At 43.7% G+C, this 20,202-nt stretch overlaps 2 protein-coding genes across 3 annotated transcripts; both read left to right on the forward strand.

Moving 5' to 3' along the window:
- Nucleotides 1-1,844: 1,844 nt before the first annotated feature.
- LOC121300708 (protein-lysine 6-oxidase-like) lies at nucleotides 1,845-7,690 on the forward strand. Of its 2 annotated transcripts, none has more exons than XM_041229421.1 (7): nucleotides 1,845-3,131; nucleotides 3,710-3,818; nucleotides 4,681-4,818; nucleotides 5,082-5,238; nucleotides 5,347-5,442; nucleotides 6,585-6,700; nucleotides 6,976-7,690. In XM_041229421.1, exons 1-7 carry the CDS (start codon nucleotides 2,105-2,107, stop codon nucleotides 6,980-6,982), a joined length of 1,650 nt encoding a protein of 549 aa, XP_041085355.1. In that variant the 5' UTR covers nucleotides 1,845-2,104; the 3' UTR covers nucleotides 6,983-7,690. The 2 variants fall into 2 exon arrangements, with proteins under 2 accessions (XP_041085355.1, XP_041085357.1); XM_041229423.1 differs by having other exon boundaries at nucleotides 1,853-2,615.
- A 7,058-nt stretch (nucleotides 7,691-14,748) lies between these two features.
- LOC121300673 (myeloid-derived growth factor-like) lies at nucleotides 14,749-20,114 on the forward strand. Its single transcript, XM_041229331.1, has 6 exons — nucleotides 14,749-14,939; nucleotides 17,098-17,148; nucleotides 17,898-17,959; nucleotides 18,061-18,142; nucleotides 18,863-18,935; nucleotides 19,758-20,114. Exons 1-6 carry the CDS (start codon nucleotides 14,769-14,771, stop codon nucleotides 19,835-19,837), a joined length of 519 nt encoding a protein of 172 aa, XP_041085265.1. The 5' UTR covers nucleotides 14,749-14,768; the 3' UTR covers nucleotides 19,838-20,114.
- Nucleotides 20,115-20,202: the final 88 nt, after the last annotated feature.

Here is a 20,202-nt window from a genome sequence, read left to right on the forward strand (position 1 = left end):
TCCCCCTTCCTCTTACCTCCCTTTCACCCACTACCCCCTTCCCCCTTCCCTTCCTCCCTTCCCTCCCCCTGTTTTATAACCGACATCGCTGCACTTTCGTAACTTCCCGATGTGAGCGAAGCTCTTTCAAAGCTGACAGCAGCCTCAACACTGCCCCAGTGTGTTGCTTTCCTGCAAGGTATTTGCCATTAAGGTAAACCACACCTCGGCTCTTTTCAAAGCAGCGGCCCATTTTTAGAACATTCTTCAGCAGAAAATGTGCATCTAATGGGCGTATTTCATACCGAGAAGCTTCTGTTTATAGGAGATAGCGACTTATATATTAAAAAAAAAAAAAAATTCAAAACCGGTAAGGAACAGATGAGAGTGTTCTAAAGAACTATTAGAATCCTATTTAGGGGTTCCAAATATAAAGGATCTATTCTGGAGCCTTATGGTTCAATTTGGAAACTAGCCAGCAATAGTCTCATGGGTCAGTGTGGCCTGCAACCCCAATACAATGTATCTTTTCCTACAGAAATATGATATATTTAAAATATTTTAAAAAGTAAGACAAGTTCAATGAAATATGATCTGTACTGTTTTATATTTATACCTGCCTCCTCATTGCTCTCTCCAGAAGAGGGCGCTGTGGGGGTAGCAGGGAGGAAAGTGTGGGAGTTGAGGTTGAAGCAGCCTGCACACAATATAAACATAACAATGTTCTCCGAGCTCTCCATCTAAAACAAACACAGCAAAGCGACCCACTCCGCAAATTACAAAGTTCTCAGAGTCACTTGAGACGAACAAAACAAAGCTACAAGTCCTTTTAAAACAACGCTCTTCGGAAATACGAAAGCCCTGCTTTGCCCCTGGTCGGAGTGGCTGTTCTGCCAGTATTAATAGAAGTGTATTCCAAGCTAAATAAACAGGATCTCTTTCCCAGCACAGACAGCTCAGAAATAGCTGTCCTGAATCCAGTTCTCTGACACAATGCTGTCACAGGTTCTTCAGGGGTGATGCGCTCCAGAGGAATTATCTCAAAATGGTTTAGCTTAGCACTAGGCCTGAAAAACAGGGCTGAATAAAATAGTTAAGTGTCTTATATTGAAATTTAAATACAGATTGGGCATAGCATATTGGTATATTAGCTGAGTTTAGCGGCCTGCAGTTTTGGGTGGAGTTACATTTCCTGTAGTACTCTTCTGCAGTTTTGAATGGAGAGTTGATTAGCCCAGAGCTTTGCTTCTACCAGGGCCTGAATCAACTGAAACCGCCCAACCCGTTTGACGTTTGGACGCAGGCTCAGATGTCCAATTGAATACTAGACTGTAAAGGGTGTTTGATGAAGTAGTTCTGGTCTGGGCTGGAACCAGGTGAAAAAGCCAGCATTATTTTATTTGTCACTTATTAGCATGACTTGAATATACATTCTTAAACATAAAATTGCATACTAATTTTCAATTCATGATCTGTCTATGCCCTCCAATGTTTGGTTTTCATACATGATAAAGTCGATTTTCCAGACGCAATTGGCTTTACTTCATGCGGAGAGCAATCCACACCAAGGCTATGTGTGTGTATGTGAATTTCACTCTATAAATGACACCATGAAGCCCTACGGGTATCTGAATCACATCTTAAAGACATTATTCATCTGCATTTTTTACAGGTTAAATATTTGAAATACATTCAAATTAAACAATTTATCCTTAAGTCAAAATAAAACCGGAGTTATCGTTTGTTACATGGAACGGTGTAGTGTAGCAGTTTCCTCAAATAACACCTGTGTTTCTATGGTAATTACTGCGTCTCTTCCATTATACAAACACAGTTGTGTAACACGTCTCCACGGCAGCTACAGCGTTAAACACTTAAAAGCACCGTGCCTCTGTGCATGCGTAGGCAAACTCAGCCAGTTTAAGAAAGTTACACTTTTCCACCTCCTCCCTCCTCCTTCTTTCCTCCTCAAAGCGAGACCGTGCTGCAGAGCTGCGGATCTGGTACAGCTTAGACTTCTAATCACTTCGGACTAACGCCATATAACCTAACCGGCCGCCGCCTCAAACAGCTTCCAAAAAGGGGAGAAGCAGCATTTCTGTGTATTTTACAAACTTGATTTATCATGGTGAAGCTCACGGTTTTATTCTTTTACCTGTTGCACGGCGGGTTCAATTTCATAGCAGGACAGCAGCAGCCACAACGGGGTCGCTTACGGACCGGGATGCCGTGGAGACAGAAGATCCAGTGGGAAAATAACGGGCAGATGTACAGCTTGCTAAGTACCGGGTCCGAGTACCACCCGCCGGCAGTATCTCCAGACAGAAGGACTGGGTCCCACAGCGTCTTACTGAGCACCAACCGGGAGGGGAGCAGCCGCCGAGCAGCGGGCGCATCTTTTGATGTGGATAATGGACCCAGGGCGCCAGTACTGAGCCTCTCGGACCCGGGACCGTCCCAGCAGCAGACGCTCAGCTCCGGGTCGACCATGTTAGACGCTGATTCTAGAGCTTATATGACGGTCAACCGTGGGTCGGGTGCCAGGCGTTCACCGCAGTCTGGCGCGTCACGCTCGTCCTCGGCTAGATCCGCGGGCAGCCCAGGCGCACGCAGATATCAATCGGGGTCCAGTTCAGGTGGGAATAACGTCACGGCTGCGGGGGTTCTTCCAGAATTCTCAGGCAGCGGGGCTCCCAGAGGCGGGAGGAATCCCCCTCGCGGTGACGTCAGTGTGGCTGGTGCTGGGGTTGGGAGTTCTAACACAAACGCTGGCCGTTATGTGCAATCACCGCACCAGCAGGGAAGCAGGGTGCAACAAGAGAGAACTAGTGCCGGGAGTGACAGCAGGTGGGGTCAGTCGGTCGACACGGTGACCATTACCGGCGACGACGCTGTGCCTAATCTATCCCCCACAACGTCAATCGCTGGCTCCAATGCGGACCGGCGAGACGTGGCGGTGTCAGAGTCTGACGACGAGCCCCAGGCTGTGGGGGGCATGGCGGGGGACGACCCCCAGAACCCGTACAAGAACAGCAGGAACACGGTGTTCTATAATGTCTACCCCTCGCCCTCGGGGGCCGGGCGGACTCGCATGACGGCTCGCACTCGGAGGCCCCCGGGGACGGGTTACGGTACCAGGTACTTTCAGAACGGTAGGTCAATTACTGCGCGCTGACCACTGGCCAGCTCTGCTAGCGTGCACTATTGCAAACGCTAACGTGCCCATGGATTTTCAAATATGCGTGAGCCGTTGCGTAGTTAATAATAATGATAAACCGGCTAAAAATAACTAAACTCATATAAACGCAACAGCAGAGGAGATGCAATAAGCTGATAACAGAGGCTGTTAGACTGCAGGTCTTTTTAAACGGGATATCATATTATTAGTATTGCCATAGCGGCGCATTCGAGCTGCTCTGCAGAGAGGTAACCCCTACACTGATTCAGGTTGAGTCTGCTTCGTTAAAAAGTTCCTCTGCCTTATATAACCCATATATCAAGTGGTTGCATTCATTTCATAATAAAATGATTATTCTTCCAGGGTAGGATAAAAATGTTTGGCTTTGAAAGTCAACAACTGCTGTCAATGATCGCACGTGTCAGACGGAGCGATCTTGCTTTGCGTCAAAGCCACAGGACGCTGTACCCATCGCTGCCGTGCCCTGCATGTCCTTAGCAATGGCGACCTGCTTTCGGTAACTGTGGTTTACGGTCTGTGTTTCCCATGCAGGTCTCCCCGATCTTATCCCTGACGCCTACTTCATCCAGGCAGGTACCTACATCCAAAGAGTGCAGATGTATGCTCTCAGGTGTGCTGCCGAGGAGAACTGCTTAGCCAGGTACGTGCAGCACAAAGGTGCAGGTGGAAAGGGTCGTCTCCAGGTTACTGGTGTACTGTAGCTAAGCTGCTTTAAGAGCAGCACAATAGCAGTCTAACTGTTCAGTGATGCATCACTGGGAAGTGGTCACAGGACAGCACAAATTCCTGGATCTGGATAGCCAGGGAAAATAATCTTTAAACAGTACATTCTGTTTGCAGAATGGATGCCGTTAGCATTCCACAGATTGACGTGTGTTTGAGGACTGCTTGTTTATCTCATGTGAAATTGTTGGACTGTTCAGAGTTCAGAACGCAATGGAGCGTTCCCTGCGGCGAGGTTTAGTTTGGCTTGTGTTTTGCTGGAGAATTGTACACAGAGGGAGGATGCCAACCCCTGTGCCAGTCCCAGATCATTCATCATCACTGTGTGGATCGGTGTGTGTGGGGGTGCCAACCCTGCCTGGCAGTGACACAGTCAGCCATGAAGAGAATGCATTTTGTGTTAACCCTTTGGAGGCGGTTCTTTTTCTTCACCTATCCAGGACTGTCAAAAAGAATATGGCCGGAACTTTTGCAATTAACTTTCTTAAGGTCCTAAATAGAATTTATCCAGTAAGAAATTGGGAGTTTAGTTATAACTCTGTGTTCTATACAGGCATGGAAATAAGACTCCCATTGCATAGCAGTTTGAGCCATCTTTGGTTTTACTTGGAGTCTAATAATACACATCTGAGGTTGTCGCCAATACACCGTGGCTAATCAAGCTCATAGCAAAACCTGGAATGGATGAATCTTCTATGAGTCTATTTCCATTCTGAACTATGACTGACCATTCCAGTAAATTAATGAGTCTAGATCTTGTGTTTGTTTGTACGTTTCAGGTCAGCTTATAGGCCTGGTGTGTCTGACATCCAGTACAGGGTGCTGCTACGGTTCCCCCAGAGGGTCAAAAACCAAGGAACAGGAGATTTCCTACCCGTCAAGCCAAGGCACCAATGGGAGTGGCACAGCTGCCATCAGTAAGACTTCAAATCATTATGTTCAATATATTAACATTAGTACCCCGGTTTATTTCTGTCCAAGTTACCAGCATGCAGTTAACCATACATGTGGGGTTCCCATATTTTTGGGATTTGAATAACATGCAACACAATAACACTGTTTAGAATTTAACAAGAACCATCCCCTCGCCCCTGTCCACAGTTGCCCCCAGTCCTTGCCCGCTGCCCATCTCTTTCACACACTAACCCCCTCCTCCCCTCCCCTTCTCTCTCATTCCCAGGCACTATCACAGTATGGACGCCTTCAGTAACTATGACCTGCTTGAAGTGTCTTCTGGCCGTAGAATGGCCGAGGGTCACAAGGCCAGCTTCTGCCTGGAAGACACGTCCTGTGACCCGGGATTCAGGCGTCGCTACGCCTGTACAGCGCACACGCAGGTGGGAGGGCGAACTGCAGCCAAGCCCTGGCCGTCGAATTCTTCAGGAAACTTCAGTTCAATTTGAAACTCCACATGCTTCTCTAACTGCTGGTTCGTCTCTCAACAGGGTTTGGGTCCTGGTTGCTACGACACCTACAACGCTAACATTGACTGTCAGTGGATTGACATCACAGACGTGCAGCCAGGAAATTACATCCTCAAGGTAACGCCCCCCCCCCCCCCTTTCCTGTGCTCTGATTGGTTCAGGAGTTGAACCATTTTTGTTTTGCGATTAAGAATTCTCTTTCAGTAACTAATCAAAGATGTGGTGTGAACTAGTGCTCAGGATAACTAGGAACATCCATTAATAGCCACTATCATACTTAAGTATTCACGTTTTCTCAGTTTAGCTTTTATAAGGACAGGGCTGGTGCTGCTACAATATTATTTTTTCATGTGGTGTGTTAGCAGCGACCATAACCTGGGTCCTATTTACAAACTTGGAGAATTAGTTGGGCAAACTTTTTTTTTTAATGAATAAAAACAGTTTTCTATTGATGAAACTGTGCCAGACTGCTGTCTAGGAAAGTTTTATAAATATCAAGCTCGTCATTTCAAAACACACAAATCGAGCGTGTTTATTTATAGTAAAAGGAGAAACAAGAAACAGGTTTCATTGGATAAAGAAAAACAGAGACTCGCACCGGGACCAATCCAAGTGTTTATCACCCTCACAGGGACAGGAGCAGAGCAAAGAGCTCTCTTTAGAAAGCGCTTTTATTAGTGTGGTCTGGTCATCTTATTTCCTTTAACAGCTATAAACGAGAGGAGGAGAGAGCGCCCCTTTCACACAGTGTCCCAGACAGACAGTGCAGCAGTGCTGGAGGAAGTCTCTATAGAGCAGAGAAAGAAGAGTAAATATTGACAAGCTGTTCTATAAAGTCTGGAGCTACATGGGAGCTAGCGGTGGTCTATATAGCTGTGTGTAAGGATATGGGTCGGGGGGGGGGGGGGGGGGGGGGGGCAGGGCTGTCTGCACTAGCCTCCCACCTCAGGAGGCCTGGCTTCGAATCGGGCTGTGATCGCATTACTACTTTTGTAGTAATCCATGCCTAACAACAGAAAGCGAATTACGCTACCTGGCACTGTGTTAGACAGGCTGGGGATGGGATGCTTGTCGCAGTGCTTGGAGAAGATGCTGGAATGCAATAGCAGTGCGCTGGGGAGACGACAGTGTTTTTTTGGGTTTTTTTTTTTTTCTCGCTAGTGATTAAGGCGCTGGTTCCAGGCAGCACTGGAAAGCTGAGAAAGGAGGGTGTTGGAAGTGTTTTATTGACCCGTCCTGTCTCTCTGCTTTTCTCCCAGGTGACTGTGAACCCCAATTTCCAGGTGCAGGAGTCAGACTTCTCCAACAACATAGTGAGGTGTGACATCTCATACAGTGGCAGCTATGTGTCGACACGCAACTGCAGGGTCTCCAGGTGAGTGTGTTATAGAGTGGGGGGGGGGGGGGGGGGTGAAAGGGATCCAAGTTTGAAGCTATCCAAGTGGATTCAGCCCCGTAATAAAGCATAGGTAAGCATGGTAAAGCATTTTAAACCGTATGGCAAACCAGGGTAAACTATGGTAAATGCATAGTATAACCATGGGAAAAGTGCCGGAATACTGTGGCAAACTTGTAGAGGGAATTGGATGGCAGTTCTGTCACACTGTGTTAATATCGCTCTCCTCTCTTCTTCTCCCCGTCTCTCAACAGCTACTGAACTGAAACAAGAACAAAAATTGAAGAGACTTCAGTACTGTCTTATTTTTTTTAACCGCAATTTCTAAAGTGCGTGCAAGTCCTCTTTTGTGTCTTAGTAGGACTAACTGGATGCGTTTTCTCACGTTTAATTACTTTCCTCAAACACTCGTGGAAAACACTTGCATGGAGGCATGTGTAGCTTCGGTTTTATTTTGTTCTTCCTATTAAAGTTTTTTTTTTTTAATTGATCTTTGCAACATTGCATTAGTGTTGAAGAACACTGTGCTCATTTTATAGTATGACTTATTTTCACTTTATCTTGATAACTGCCCATCTAGCTGTGATTAAACTTGGTATGAACATTCCACAGCTCTAGTTATTGAGGGTATTGATCTGTGTTTTATATCACTGACAGAGGGGGGTATGTATTCCACTTTCCATGCATCCTCCGCCTCACTTATTGATCAGATTATTATTATTTTTTTTTATAATCAGTGCAGTATTGAGCAGCTGAGAGCAGCAATAATTAATCACGACCAAGTCAGGTTTGTTTCAGACTGGTGATAGGTGAAAAGCTGTGGAGTACTTGATTTGGAACCCTGTCTGTCCTTCAAGAAGTAAGCAAACCCCTGTAGGCAGGGTCCTTGGAATAACCCAGCTCAGAAACACTGGTTTACTGGTGCATCTGTCCCTGTTGTGTGCTCAGTGAAGCCTTTGCACAAAGCCATAGTATTGCTAGATATGTCCATGGTCCACAATGCAAGGGGTACCCCTGCTCTATATTGAAGCTGAAGGCTTTCTCTGCTCATGTCTTGTGTAAATGTCACTGATGCCCGTGTCTGTTGTCATGTTTAAAAGGGTATTTAATCAACGGTGCTGTGTAAACCATTGTGTTTCTTTAGATCTGTGTTTTTAATAATGTATTTACAATAAACTTTGTCTATTGGGAAAAATATATAAACTTGTCATTATGTACACAGACATGCACACACACACGCACACACCACCGTCTGTAAGGTTGTGGTTCAATTTCTTACAATTACAACATTAGCTGTTATTGTCATTATCAATGATTATCAGTAAAGTGTAATTAAGACTCAAATGACCCATAATTTAAACTTAACCTGCTTAAATTTGATTCCAAAGCACAAACTTGCACGTCTTAAAAAAATGCCTGTGTTTTCATCTCCAGCAACAATATGCATAGGAATGTACAACTAACTCTGTCCAGCCAGGGAATATTTCATTAAAAACACAACCATATCCTGTAGAAAATTAAATAAACACGAAAGTAGACTTCACAGCACTCTGCTTTATAAAATAAATATTCAAGGCTGTTTTTTTTTTTTCTTCTTCACATTCTTCCTAAAATGACGACCCACTGGATCCAGGAACCAGCCTGCAATGCAAAAGACACAACGTCAAATAAAAGGCTGCAGCTATCATGACAATCCTATAAGTGTCACCCCTTGTGTATTTCCATTAGCTGAATAGGTCATTACTCATAACTGGTCAAATCTGGGCTGAAGAAAATGCTTTACTTTCTCGGTCCCCTTCAGTTCTTTCCAACTGCTTCTGAAGTTCTAGACTAGACTCTAGACTTCCCACTAGACTCCCCAATTCACAACCAATGATACTGTGACCCCGAAGACAGTACTGGTGACCTAGGAAGCGGAACGGTTTCAGACAACCTGAAAATGAATGAAGGAATGCAAACTGACAGTTTCCTTCAACCCAGTAGGTCCCCCCAAACGTTTTTTGTTTGTTTGTTTGTTTGGTTTTGTTTTAATGATAAATCTGTGTTCGCTGTGACACGTGATTCTTCCAGCTGTGCACAAGAGCTGACCAGGAAATCGAAGTGCTAACACATTATTTAAATAACTCCAGAGCGCAGAGCGCAGAGCGCACAGCCCACTCTCCTCTCCCCAAGCGTCCACCACAGCTGGACCGCTAAGCTGTGCCTCGAACTCCACCGCGGCTTTTCAGACCGGCGTGTTTACTGACGAGGCGGTGAGAGCGCAGAGTTTTAAGGATATAAAGCTGTCATGTTATATTTATCTAGTCGCTAGCCACGCAAAGGGAATGAATGATTCATTTTCTTTCTGTCGTAAACGAGAGTACGTAGGCTCATCCTTGACCTCACTGCAGCTCTCCCCTCTGCGCTGTAAAAAACCCAATAATCTTAACCTGAGGGAACACGAAGACACTGTGGCTTGGAACTGGGTTTCAGGAAACTATGTCTCAGGCCACTGCACAGCACACCAGGAGAGACTTGGGGTTTGATACAGCAAAGCTGCCTCAAACTAGGTCTGCCAGTCTCTTGTAAACAGATTTCTGACAGAAAAATAGCGACCTCGTTCTTGAAAACAAGCCCAAAGAAGAGCGACCCGTGTTAGAGTATGGGCGTTTATGCAAATTCCAACCCGCGTCTCTCAAAAAAACAAGCCCACTCCCGTTTATTACAAGCTGATTTGGCAACTCTGATAGTAACTGAGAACATTGTTTAAACATCACAGCAGCATCAGCACTGTACAAAATGGTAACCTAGAAGTACCATATGTCATGCACAATGCTCAATATAACCCTTTTAAGTTCTCACTCAGTCAATCTTGGACACAGGTTGCTGTTTGCCAGCTTTGCAGAGTGTGTTTATGGATCGTCTGACAGGGTACTCCAGACTTCATTCCGACCCGTCTCGGAATTCCAGACCCGCAATGACCCGCAATGACACTCTGCACGTAGTCTCGGCAGGGCTGAGTTCAGTTTAAATTTAGTCTGGTGAGGTTGCCTGCTTGAGTCAACCTGAAGAATGATTGATAAAAAGGGACCAGACATTTAAAGACGCAGGGCTCTTTTGTTCCCCCTAAGGATGTGTTTTACCTTTGCTTGGAGTTATGGATGAATAATTCGTTTTTAGCATTAAAGGAATGCCAACCCTGTGTTTACAATCCATCTGTGTACCTCTTATTAACACTGGCAGCGATCTTCTCTTGCTTGTATTTTACACGCTATAAATTTGCGGCTTCCTGGTGCTGTGGCTCAGTTTTACTCCAATCGTCGAGCTTAAATCAGGCCATGTGATCTATCACAATTTGTGAGATAGTGCACCATACAGAAGAATAGCGCAAAATACATGGCTAGACAGATTCAATACTGTGACCCCAGAGGGTTTAAATAGAAAGGAATAGCAGATCGTTACAACTATGAAGTAAATGACAGAACAAGCACATCAACACATTTAAACAGAAATAAGTGAGTGTAGTTACCAGGGCATCAAAAGACTAGATGTACCTGCTCTGTTCAAACACACTTTCCCTTGACAAAGGCATGTTCAACAGGCCGAAATATTGGCAAGCTGGCTCTTCTGACCAAACACACACACACACACACACACACACACACACACACACACACATTATATTATAATCTATATGATATATATTATAATATATTATATATTATATATATATATATATATATATATATATATATATATATACAGTGCTCACCCTTTATAACCCTGTAATGGGGAGCCATAGTTACAAGACCGTGCTATTTGTGTTCCGCCTTATAACGAGTATGGAAGGGCTACTGCAATGACATTATGGAGCAAATGGTAGCCACAACCCTACCGTGTTATCATCGATTCTGCACTGTAACGAGGTGCGTTATAACGGGTGAGCACTGTGTATATGTCTATCTAGCTATCTATCTATATGTATATTTTCACTTATAACACATTTGAATGCACGACTGGGGAGTCTTTTATAACCCTGAATTTGAGGCAGCTCTGCATTCAAGGAAGGATTGCAGTGTCAGCTGGGTGGAGCCTGACAGTTTAATGTGCCGGCAAGCGGCTGCAGGATGTAGAAGACGGGCTGTCTGGCTGTATAACCCTAATGGCACGGAGTAGAGAAATTCCACATGCCCTGTGTCATTGCAATGAATGAGCAGAGACCTGCTGAGCTCAGCAGTGTTCTCCCACCAGCCACGACACAAGTGCACCGCTGTAGATCTGCAGGGTGCCGTGTCCAGTGCTCCTGTAATGCATTTATATCTATCAGATTAATACAATTATATCCTGCTTACCCATGAGTTCTATAATACCTACAAGCTCCTAGGATCTATCGTGTGTGCGTGTGTGCTGTAGCATGCTTTCACTGTGCTTTACTACACTAGGCTAATGCTTTCACTGCAGTACATATTTCTAAGGGACAGCACAGCCATCATACTAGACTCAGCAGTCATCTGTGCAGAAACAGTTTTTTGCAGTGGGGGAGTTATTGCTGGTAATAAATGATATACAGTGTATTTGAAGTAGAAGATTATGACAAGTCAAGCAGACACATCTTTTGGCTCTTGAAGAACGCACTTGCTGAAACATGGCTCTACTTGACTTAGTTCCCAATAGTTTAACCTTTGAATTTTGATTGAGAGTTTTGAAGCTGCATCAGAATATGATTCTTCGTTCTGATCATTGCGAGGGACCCGATCCCTATCCAGAATCATGCTTAAATCTGTAATCAGGTGTCTCTCGATGCCTGTGGTCTCTGCTGTTTGAATTCCCTGAGATATTCTGACAGGACGGTGAAGATTAAACACTCCCGCTGGGGAGGAGAAGACATTGGGGGCCCTTTCACACCTCCCTGTTTGCACTGGCGAACATTTAAATGGTGAGGACAGAGCCTATTCCTTTGCTTTGCAGTCAATGGAATTCCCAGGCAAAGAAAAATGACTGGGCTCTTTCACAGCTTCCCCCCATCTGCCCATCTATCTATCTGAGCAAACATTTACCCTTCCAGCATTGAGCATTCTTCCCCAAGCTTTCACCATGCTTCTCTAGCCTTCCACCATAGCATACTGCCCTGCACAATAATGTGTGTCTCTGTGCATCATATTTAAGACTACATTCCACCTTTATTTTCAGCCTCCTTAAATTTTTATAACAGTTGCATTTATAAGCCAAATAATTATCAGTGCAATATAAGAGCGTTAGCTAGAAAGACGCTCATCAGAGGAAAGCAAAGGCAGTAAGTCTGTTACGCCATTTAGAGAAAAGCACAGCCTCCCCAGCCCCTGCTAGTTTGTTGGCAAGCTGTCTGAAGAGTTAGAACGCGCTCCTGAAGTTTTTGCAGTTCTATCGAGAACAGATTCTGAAAACTGAGCTGCCAGCAGAACAGCTGCATCTCACATTCCTGTTTCTTCGGGACACAGAGCCCAGAGACTGGATCCTGTTATTTTATTGTTTTATTATTTTTGGTACAAACACCGGACCAAATACCGACGCTGTTTCAGGGTTTCTGTGTGTGAGGGAAAGCTACCCAAGTCTGTTCTGAGCACTGCCTTACACACTGTGCTGAATATCAGATGGGTAGACTTGTCAGTGAGCAACACTGAAATATTCCCTCAGAGCCAGCATGGGCTGGTAGTGGCTATTCTCACAGTGTACTGCCCTGTATCACTTAAAATATATGCCTAAGAAGGTTGGTACCTAGTGCTGAAACTCAAGTACAACTACTTGGAATTGCCTTTAAGAAGTATTTCTCAGCAGGTGTTCAGTAAATCCATTCGTCCCCGTGTTGATTTCCAAGCGAGAGGAGCTGTCCTTCCCTCAAGTTTACAACCAAGTACCAATGAATGGCAACGAACTTCTGCACTGTTTTAAAAGCCAATGGGCAGATTATTGTCCTGCCATCTGGGGCGCATACTTTGACTTCATTATATTTTGCATGATTGCACTATTAAGATACTGTGCATGATCCGGTGCAGGAGAGACTCTGTGCTGGTTAGCAGAATGCCAAGCACGTTAGTGAACGTTAGCACGTGACTTGACCAATGACCCCGAGGGTTCGCTGGTGATTAATAGACCTCACCTAGGGAGAACATTCCTTCACACACACACACACACACACACACACACATATCTGTCAACATTGCTGTTGGAAATCGCAGCTCAAAGGGAGGGGACAGAAAGTCTTCCAACACGTGTGTTGCTCAAGTATGTTCCAAACGCATTGTTATGAGTTTTGGGGTTTCTGCTGGAGCCACAGGGGTAACCACTTGCTGTGAAAGTGCCTGACCTGGTCTGAATATCTTTTTCTTATCCGATTATTAATTTGTAATGTTCCTGCCTTGTCAACTTCAACAAGTAATGAATTGAAAAGGGAGAGGGGGATAAAGATATACAGGGAGTGCAGACAGAACAGGGGAGAGGAGGGCAAACACTTCAGAAGAAATGGTTTGTTGAAAGATGAATTTGCCTGCACTTAATTTCTCATAGCATAGCTACAGATAGACAGACAGAGAGAGAGAGAGAGAGAGAGAGAGAGAGAGAGAGAGAGAGAGAGAGGCACATGATGAAGTGCTCAGACAAGCAAACAGGAAAGTAGACACTGCAGTCTAACTGCTGCTGCTGTGAAACTACACTGAAAATAAAAGCAGATGTTTGGAGAGTGATCTGCAAACACAACCAAGCAGTGTGATGTTTGCAATCCTTTTTATTGTGCTTACCCATACCATGCCATACCAATATCACTTATATAGCGTCCTTCGTGTGCAAGCATGCCAGGGCACTTTACAAAAACCAACAGCAAGCCAGAAGAGCTGCAAACTCCTCGCTAGTGAAAGACCGAATCAAAGAGAAATATAGGCTCAGCATTCCGGATGCAGTCTGGAAGCACGCTCCCGAGCGAGGGAGCTCGAACACTAAAAACCCTACTTTGGGTTTGGGCTCGAGTTCTTGGAATTACCAAGAGGTCATGATCTCAAAGCAGGAGCCGGCTTACAGGGAATAAGGAGCACACGTGAACAGGCAGATCCCTGAATATCCTTGTAAAGAGAGGAGCGGCGTTTTGAAATCAATGTGCTGCTTCACGGGGGAAATATGGCAAGTGTGCGTAAGTATTCTTGCTTCAGCATTTTGTAAGCTGCAACTTATACAAAGAGGCACCAGAAAATACTCAGTGATTACTGAAATATTCTTGGTTTTTAATTTGTATTTACTTTGATAATTCCGAGTTAATGTGCTTTGACAAGTGGTTCTTGAGTTCCAGTTGCCTGCCAAAGACAACAGCGCCGTCTAGTGCTGCCAGAAACACTTCAGGTAAATATCTATAGCCCTCAATTTGTACTGCAAAGCTCCCCCTGGTGGCCATGTGGAAAGTAGTTTGTCATACCACAAGATACTTATTATATACATAAGGTGCAAGGCAAAACAAAGGAAAATAAATATTTGTAACTTCTTTATATATATATATATTTATATTATATATATATATAATATATATATATCTATATATATATACCGCCCTTCTCCCATCCCAAATGTAAGCTCAGTAGAATTTTATAATCAGTACAGTACTTGTCTGCCAATAACCCTGCATGCAGTGTTCTGGTAGAGATTGGGCGCCATCTAGTGGTTAAGGCTAAAATTACAACTTCCAAACAGAAGACATGAATGCTGCTGCATTCACATTCTTAAAGCAGCCTACAGTATGGATATAAAGATAAACAGACGGCTAGTTGTATTACATCTTCAGCTATTTTAAATATACATTTTCACATTGACATGCCTTTGTCAAGTGAACACGTATTTGAAAAATGTATATAGATTCATACATTTACAACGCAAAACTTTCATTTTACGAAAGTTCTAATGATGACACAACAAACAAACATCTGTCCTGAACAATCACAGTGTTTAATATTTGCTCTGTCATTCAAACGCAAAGTACCTTTGGTATAGTACCGAGTTTTTAACCAGAGAAGTTTGTACCCCATGGGTCGCTGTACTTCCGGACTATAAAATGGCTTCTGCAAGCGGGTGCAAGTTCTGTGCCCCTCCGGTTCTGTTTGTGTTAAATTTAATATTATTGTTAATAACTGCAAAATCCGCATCGGCTTCCCAGGAGAGAACTAAGACCGAGGAGTTTAATGTCAGACCCGGGGGAGTGGTGCATTCATTCTCCCAGAAAATGGTAAGATACACCGAACCGTCCCGGAGCCAGAGCGCAGAAGATACATGAATTGAGGCTTGACCTCAATCATACAATAATAATAATAATAATAATAATAATAATAATAATAATAATAATAATACTAAAAATCAATAAACAATGTTAAAATGTGTATTATTAAATGGTACCATGTGAAAACTGTCAAGTTATAATATATATAGATATATATAATATAATATATATATCTATATATAATATATATATATATTATATATACTAGATATATATTATATGAAGTCATCGTACAATACAGAGTGTAATGAGGACCAACGTTTTAAGTTTTTTGTTTTAAGATCAGGACAAAATAATTGTACTTCACAGTAATTTTATCAAGTGGCAGCTTTGCTTGTTGTAAATCGAGTTTAGCTAAGCGCTGTTTTCGGTGGATTGGTTTGCACTTCATATAACGAACTCAAACATGTAGTAGCGCTTTCCTGAGTGACACGTCAGTGTTGAAGACACGCAATGGCCCCATTGATCGGACTGGTGCGCTGCTTAAGATACAGCGCCACTTCAGAATACAATAAGTAACGTTTTCTTTTTTTAAATCAGTTTAGATTTAATAATGTAATAATCGCATCAGCGAAAACACCTCATTTGATTAGCAAAATATTGTCTTATATAGGCTAGCTTTAAACACCGAACAAAAATATAAACGCAACATGTAAAGTGTTGCTCCCATGTTTCATGAGCTGAAATGAAAGATCCCAGAAATTTTCCATATGCACAAAAAGCTTATTTCGCTCAAATTTTGTGCACAAATTTGTTTACATCCCTGTTAGTGAGCATTTCTCCTTTGCCAAGATAATCCATCCACCTGACAGGTGGGCATATCAAGAAGCTGATTAAACAGCATGATCATTACACAGGTGCACCTTGTGCTGGGGACAATAAAAAGGCCACTCTAAAATGTGCAGTTTTGTCACACAACACAATGCCACAGATGTCTCAAGTTTTGAGGGAGCGTGCAACTGGCATGCTGATTGCAGGAATGTCCACCAGAGCTGTTGCCAGAGAATTGAATGTTCATTTCTCTACCATAAGCCGCCTCCAACATCGTTTTAGTGAATTTGGCAGTACGTCCAACCAGCCTCACAACCGCAGACCACGTGTGACCACGCCAGCCCAGGACCTCCACATCCGGCTTCCTCACCTGCGGGATCGTCTGAGACCAGCCACCCGGACAGCTGATGAAACTGTGGGTTTGCACAACTGAAGAATTTCTGCACAAACTGTCAGAAACCGTCTCAGGGAAGCTCATCTGCGTGCTCGTTGTCAGCTGAAAATGTCCCAGTTCTTCCATGGCCTGCATACTCACCAGACATGTCACCCAGTGAGCATGTTTGGGATGCTCTGGATCGACGTGTACGAAGCGTGTTCCAGTTCCCGCCAATATCCAGCAAGTTCGCACAGCCATTGAAGAGGAGTGGGACAAAATTCCACAAGCCACAATCAACAGTCTGATCAACTGTATGCAAAGGAGATGCGTCGCACTGCATGAGGCAAATGGTGGTCACACCAGATACCGACTGGTTATCTGGTCCACGCCCCTACCTTTTTTTTTAAGGTAGCTGTGACCAACAAATGCATATCTGTATTCCCAGTCATGTGAAATCCATAGATTAGGGGATAATGAATTTATTTCAATTGACTGATTTTCTTATATGAACTGTAACTCAGTAAAATCTTTGAAATTGTTGCATGATGCATTTATATTTTTGTTCAGTGTAGTTGTGACTGAGCCCTGGAACTGAAGTGCTGTACTCTGCACCAGTCCTGCAGCTTCTACCACTAGTTTGTGACAACGTTGCTGTATCGAACCCTGAGTCTCCCCTGGTGTGCTGTGCAGTGGCCTGAAACCAAGTTTCAAGCCAGAAAGTGTGTTCCCTCGACAAAAGACTCCCCCCGGATAGCTAATTGAATAGATTCAGTGCCTTGGCACCATCTCTAGTTCACGGCCCTGTGCTGCAGCAAAACAAAACTCTTGATCCAAAGTGTCAGATCACTAGATAGGGCTGGCTTTTAAACACACCTGCTTTGTGATGTTTTGGCTGTTGGAGTGCATGGTGTTGTTCAGATGAAGCAGCCCTGCCTAACTCTGCTGTGTTGTTTTGCTCAGGGGGAATACAGCTGTAGCTTCACCTATGCTTCCCAGGGTGGCACTAACGAGGTGAGTACCCCAACGTCTCTGTATCCAAGCAATCACTAATATAACAAAACCTAAAAAAAAAAAAAACCCAAACAAAACCTCCCTGCGTACAGCTATGGCCAAAAGTCACCCTATAGAATGAACTCATTTTGTTTCAGAAAGTCAAGTGAAACCTGCTGAATAATGTTAACACATTTCATGACAAAAATGGAAAAATGTGACATTAAGAAATCTAACATGAAATACTGTACTACTATTATGACTTTTGCGATATCATTTTGTAGTTTCTGTGATTACATGATGTTAAATAAAAGCACAATCGGATATTATAGCTATAGATAGATAGATCAATATATATAATATTATATATCGCGCCTATATATAATATATATATTTATATATTCTATAAATATATATACTTATAAAGTTAGGATTTCCCAAGTCAGGATAAAATTCTAGGCGATGCAGAACTTTTGGCCAGAGCTGTACATTGTAATCCTGTTCCTGTGTGTTTTTTATAAACAGGTTTGTCAGCTGGAACTCATGCGTGCTGCAGTGCTTATAACTGTATTGGAATTCCTTTGCCGTGAAAAGAAATACAGCCTTACTAATCAGTCATACCTGAGCCTGTGTCCTCCGGGATATAGCAAGTTAATCTAGGGTGAGATTGATTTCACAGAAACCCCTGAAGCGTTCCCAGACTGCACTGCGATGGGAGTCTGCTCTGTTGCAGTGAGAAGCTATACTAACTCCTGCACTGTTCTCTCCAGCAATGGCAGATGAGTGTGGGTGTGAGTGAGGACGACAGGCTCTTCTCCTGCTCCGTGTGGAGGTGAGAGGCTGGAACTCGGCTCATTATTGTAATTGACCTCATCGCCCTCTCCGAGGCTGCGCTCTCACCCCCCCCCCCCTCTCCCCCCCTCTCATTGTCAGACCCCAGGGGAAGTCCTACCTGTTCTTCACTCAGTTCAAAGCCGAGGTGACTGGTGCTAAGATTGAATACGGCAGTGCGTTCGTAAGTACACCAATAACGAAGCATAGCCTGTTTTTTATTTTGTGTGGCATGTGTTTTTTAATGAAATATTCCCCTGTTGCAACAGACTATCCCTCAGACCTAGAAAACACCAGCTACAGCATGTGAAGCATGAAGGTAAAGTTTTAAAGACGATAGGTCAAGCAGACGAATGTTATGTAAAGGAATCGCTGCTATATAGAAAGCTGTAGGTAGTTTATCATGCAAAATGCACACTGTAAAAACGAGTATCCAGGGAGAATAAACTGTACTGTTTGCTATAGAACAGAATTATAAATGCACTCAATTGCCCACAAAAATACATCTTTAGTGCAGTCATCACATTGCCAGGAAGGCTGAAAACAATGCTGGTACTGTGAAATATGAAGATTCGTTAGTTATGGATTCATTTAGAATATCAAAATACTTTTAAGGGAAGCCTTGCTTTACAAAAAAAGATATTGAAAGTACATTGTGTTTTGCATGGCTTGTTTTAAACTCTAAATGCATTCATTCAGGCTGGTTTTCGTGTTCTGCAGCCCTGGCATGGGTGAGGCATTCAGTTTGAATGCAAGCAGTCTTGGCAGAGCATGCGTTGTGACTCTTGAACAGGGAGCCCTGGGAGCAGTGCGCCTCTGTTGGTTTGGATCCGCTCCTCTAGGTGTCCCGCTGTCTCTCTCTCTCTTTCTCACAACTCCTCTCTCGTTCCTTCTCTCTCTGCAGTCCCAGGCTGCAGTCGGAGGACACAAAGACGTGGCACTGAAAGCAGAGGAGTACACAGTGGGAGAAAGCACAGGTGAGCCAGACTCCATCTTCCCAATCTGTATGAAAGTATGAAAACCTCTCTCCTAGTCTTTTATAGGGGGCATATTGAAGACGCCAATGTGTGATCGCCTCATATCACCCTTCAGTCACTGTGTGTATAACTGTACCATGTTCAGTTCCCTATCTATATCTATTTTATAATGCAAATATCTTTAATAGCAGGGCAGCTTCATAGAGTCTGCACAAACTGTTTTAAAATGTCTAACAATTTATTTAAAGTTTTGTGACCAAAGGGTTTCTAAATATTCTTTATTTGAGGTGAGTAGTGGCCTGGCGCCTAGTTAAAGGTTTCATAACTACGTCGTTTCAGAGCTTCTTATTAAAAAAAGAAAAAAATTTAAAGCAAGGGTGCAAATTGCAAGTTGGGGCAGTCGGGCGCGTGTAAAATCATCTCAGAGCTGGGAGTGTAAATGATAATTCCTCTACAGCTGCCCGAACAATTCTTACTGACTGTGAATCATTTGATCAGTCCTTGAATTTCCATTGAAGTGACGTTCCTATAAGGGTAGTTCTCAAAGCCAGGGCTGGGCGCTGGGCTACTGCTAGTTTCTATATCATGAAACACTGTGATAAAAATCACTGATCTGGTAAGGGTTGTGGGTGTAGATTTCTACATGTGTGAATGTTTGTTACACATTGAAGAATATGCTTGTGTTATAAGATTGCATGTATGTTGTTTAAAAACATAACGCAATGATTTCTATCAAATAAATAAAGCCGTGCCAGGCTGCTTAGCCCAGTGCTTCCACTTGGCTTGTTCCTAGTGTTCATGGTTCCCTCTTCATGTTTTCAGTGACACACAATGAAGGCAAGTTTCATGCTGAGCTGTCAAAGCTCACCATCATTGCGAGAACACGCCACGACGAGTTCTGATTGGCCTAAAACTGCAGGGAGGGCGGGATCAGCTCGGATTTGCTTGGGACCGTGTGACGGATTCAATGAATCACCGTGTGAATAATCTCCACTTCTAGAGAAACCCTGGGAGTGAGACAAGGATCCCCCAACCCCGTCTAACGATTCTGTATATATATATTTTTACAGTCGAGCAAAGGAAGCGAAGGCCCGTTCTCTGTGCACACCCTGTATATTGTAGACTCGCAGATATTCTAAACAGTCAAATAGTTTCAGTACAAATGAAACTTACAGTACGAGCATTCCCCGCCCCTCAGCCAATCAGTGCCTGGCATCTGCAGAGGTTGCTGCCTCAGACATCAGTACTGTGCAGTGGCTGCATTCTA

The sequence above is a fragment of the Polyodon spathula genome, chromosome 26 (genome assembly GCF_017654505.1).
Source record: "Polyodon spathula isolate WHYD16114869_AA chromosome 26, ASM1765450v1, whole genome shotgun sequence".
Taxonomy (NCBI): domain Eukaryota; kingdom Metazoa; phylum Chordata; class Actinopteri; order Acipenseriformes; family Polyodontidae; genus Polyodon; species Polyodon spathula.

What these genes read in the sequence shown, in the direction of transcription:
- LOC121300708 (XM_041229421.1), top strand. Translation starts at nt 2,105, where the DNA reads ATGGTGAAGCTCACGGTTTTATTCTTTTACCTGTTGCACGGCGGGTTC. An exon ending in GAGGAGAACTGCTTAGCCAG is followed by an intron (nt 3,819 to 4,680) that starts GTACGTGCAGCA and finishes TGTACGTTTCAG; the next exon opens with GTCAGCTTATAGGCCTGGTG. An exon ending in GAGTGGCACAGCTGCCATCA is followed by an intron (nt 4,819 to 5,081) that starts GTAAGACTTCAA and finishes TCTCATTCCCAG; the next exon opens with GCACTATCACAGTATGGACG.
- LOC121300673 (XM_041229331.1), top strand. Translation starts at nt 14,769, where the DNA reads ATGGCTTCTGCAAGCGGGTGCAAGTTCTGTGCCCCTCCGGTTCTGTTT. An exon ending in TTGAATACGGCAGTGCGTTC is followed by an intron (nt 18,143 to 18,862) that starts GTAAGTACACCA and finishes CTCTCTCTGCAG; the next exon opens with TCCCAGGCTGCAGTCGGAGG. An exon ending in CACAGTGGGAGAAAGCACAG is followed by an intron (nt 18,936 to 19,757) that starts GTGAGCCAGACT and finishes TCATGTTTTCAG; the next exon opens with TGACACACAATGAAGGCAAG.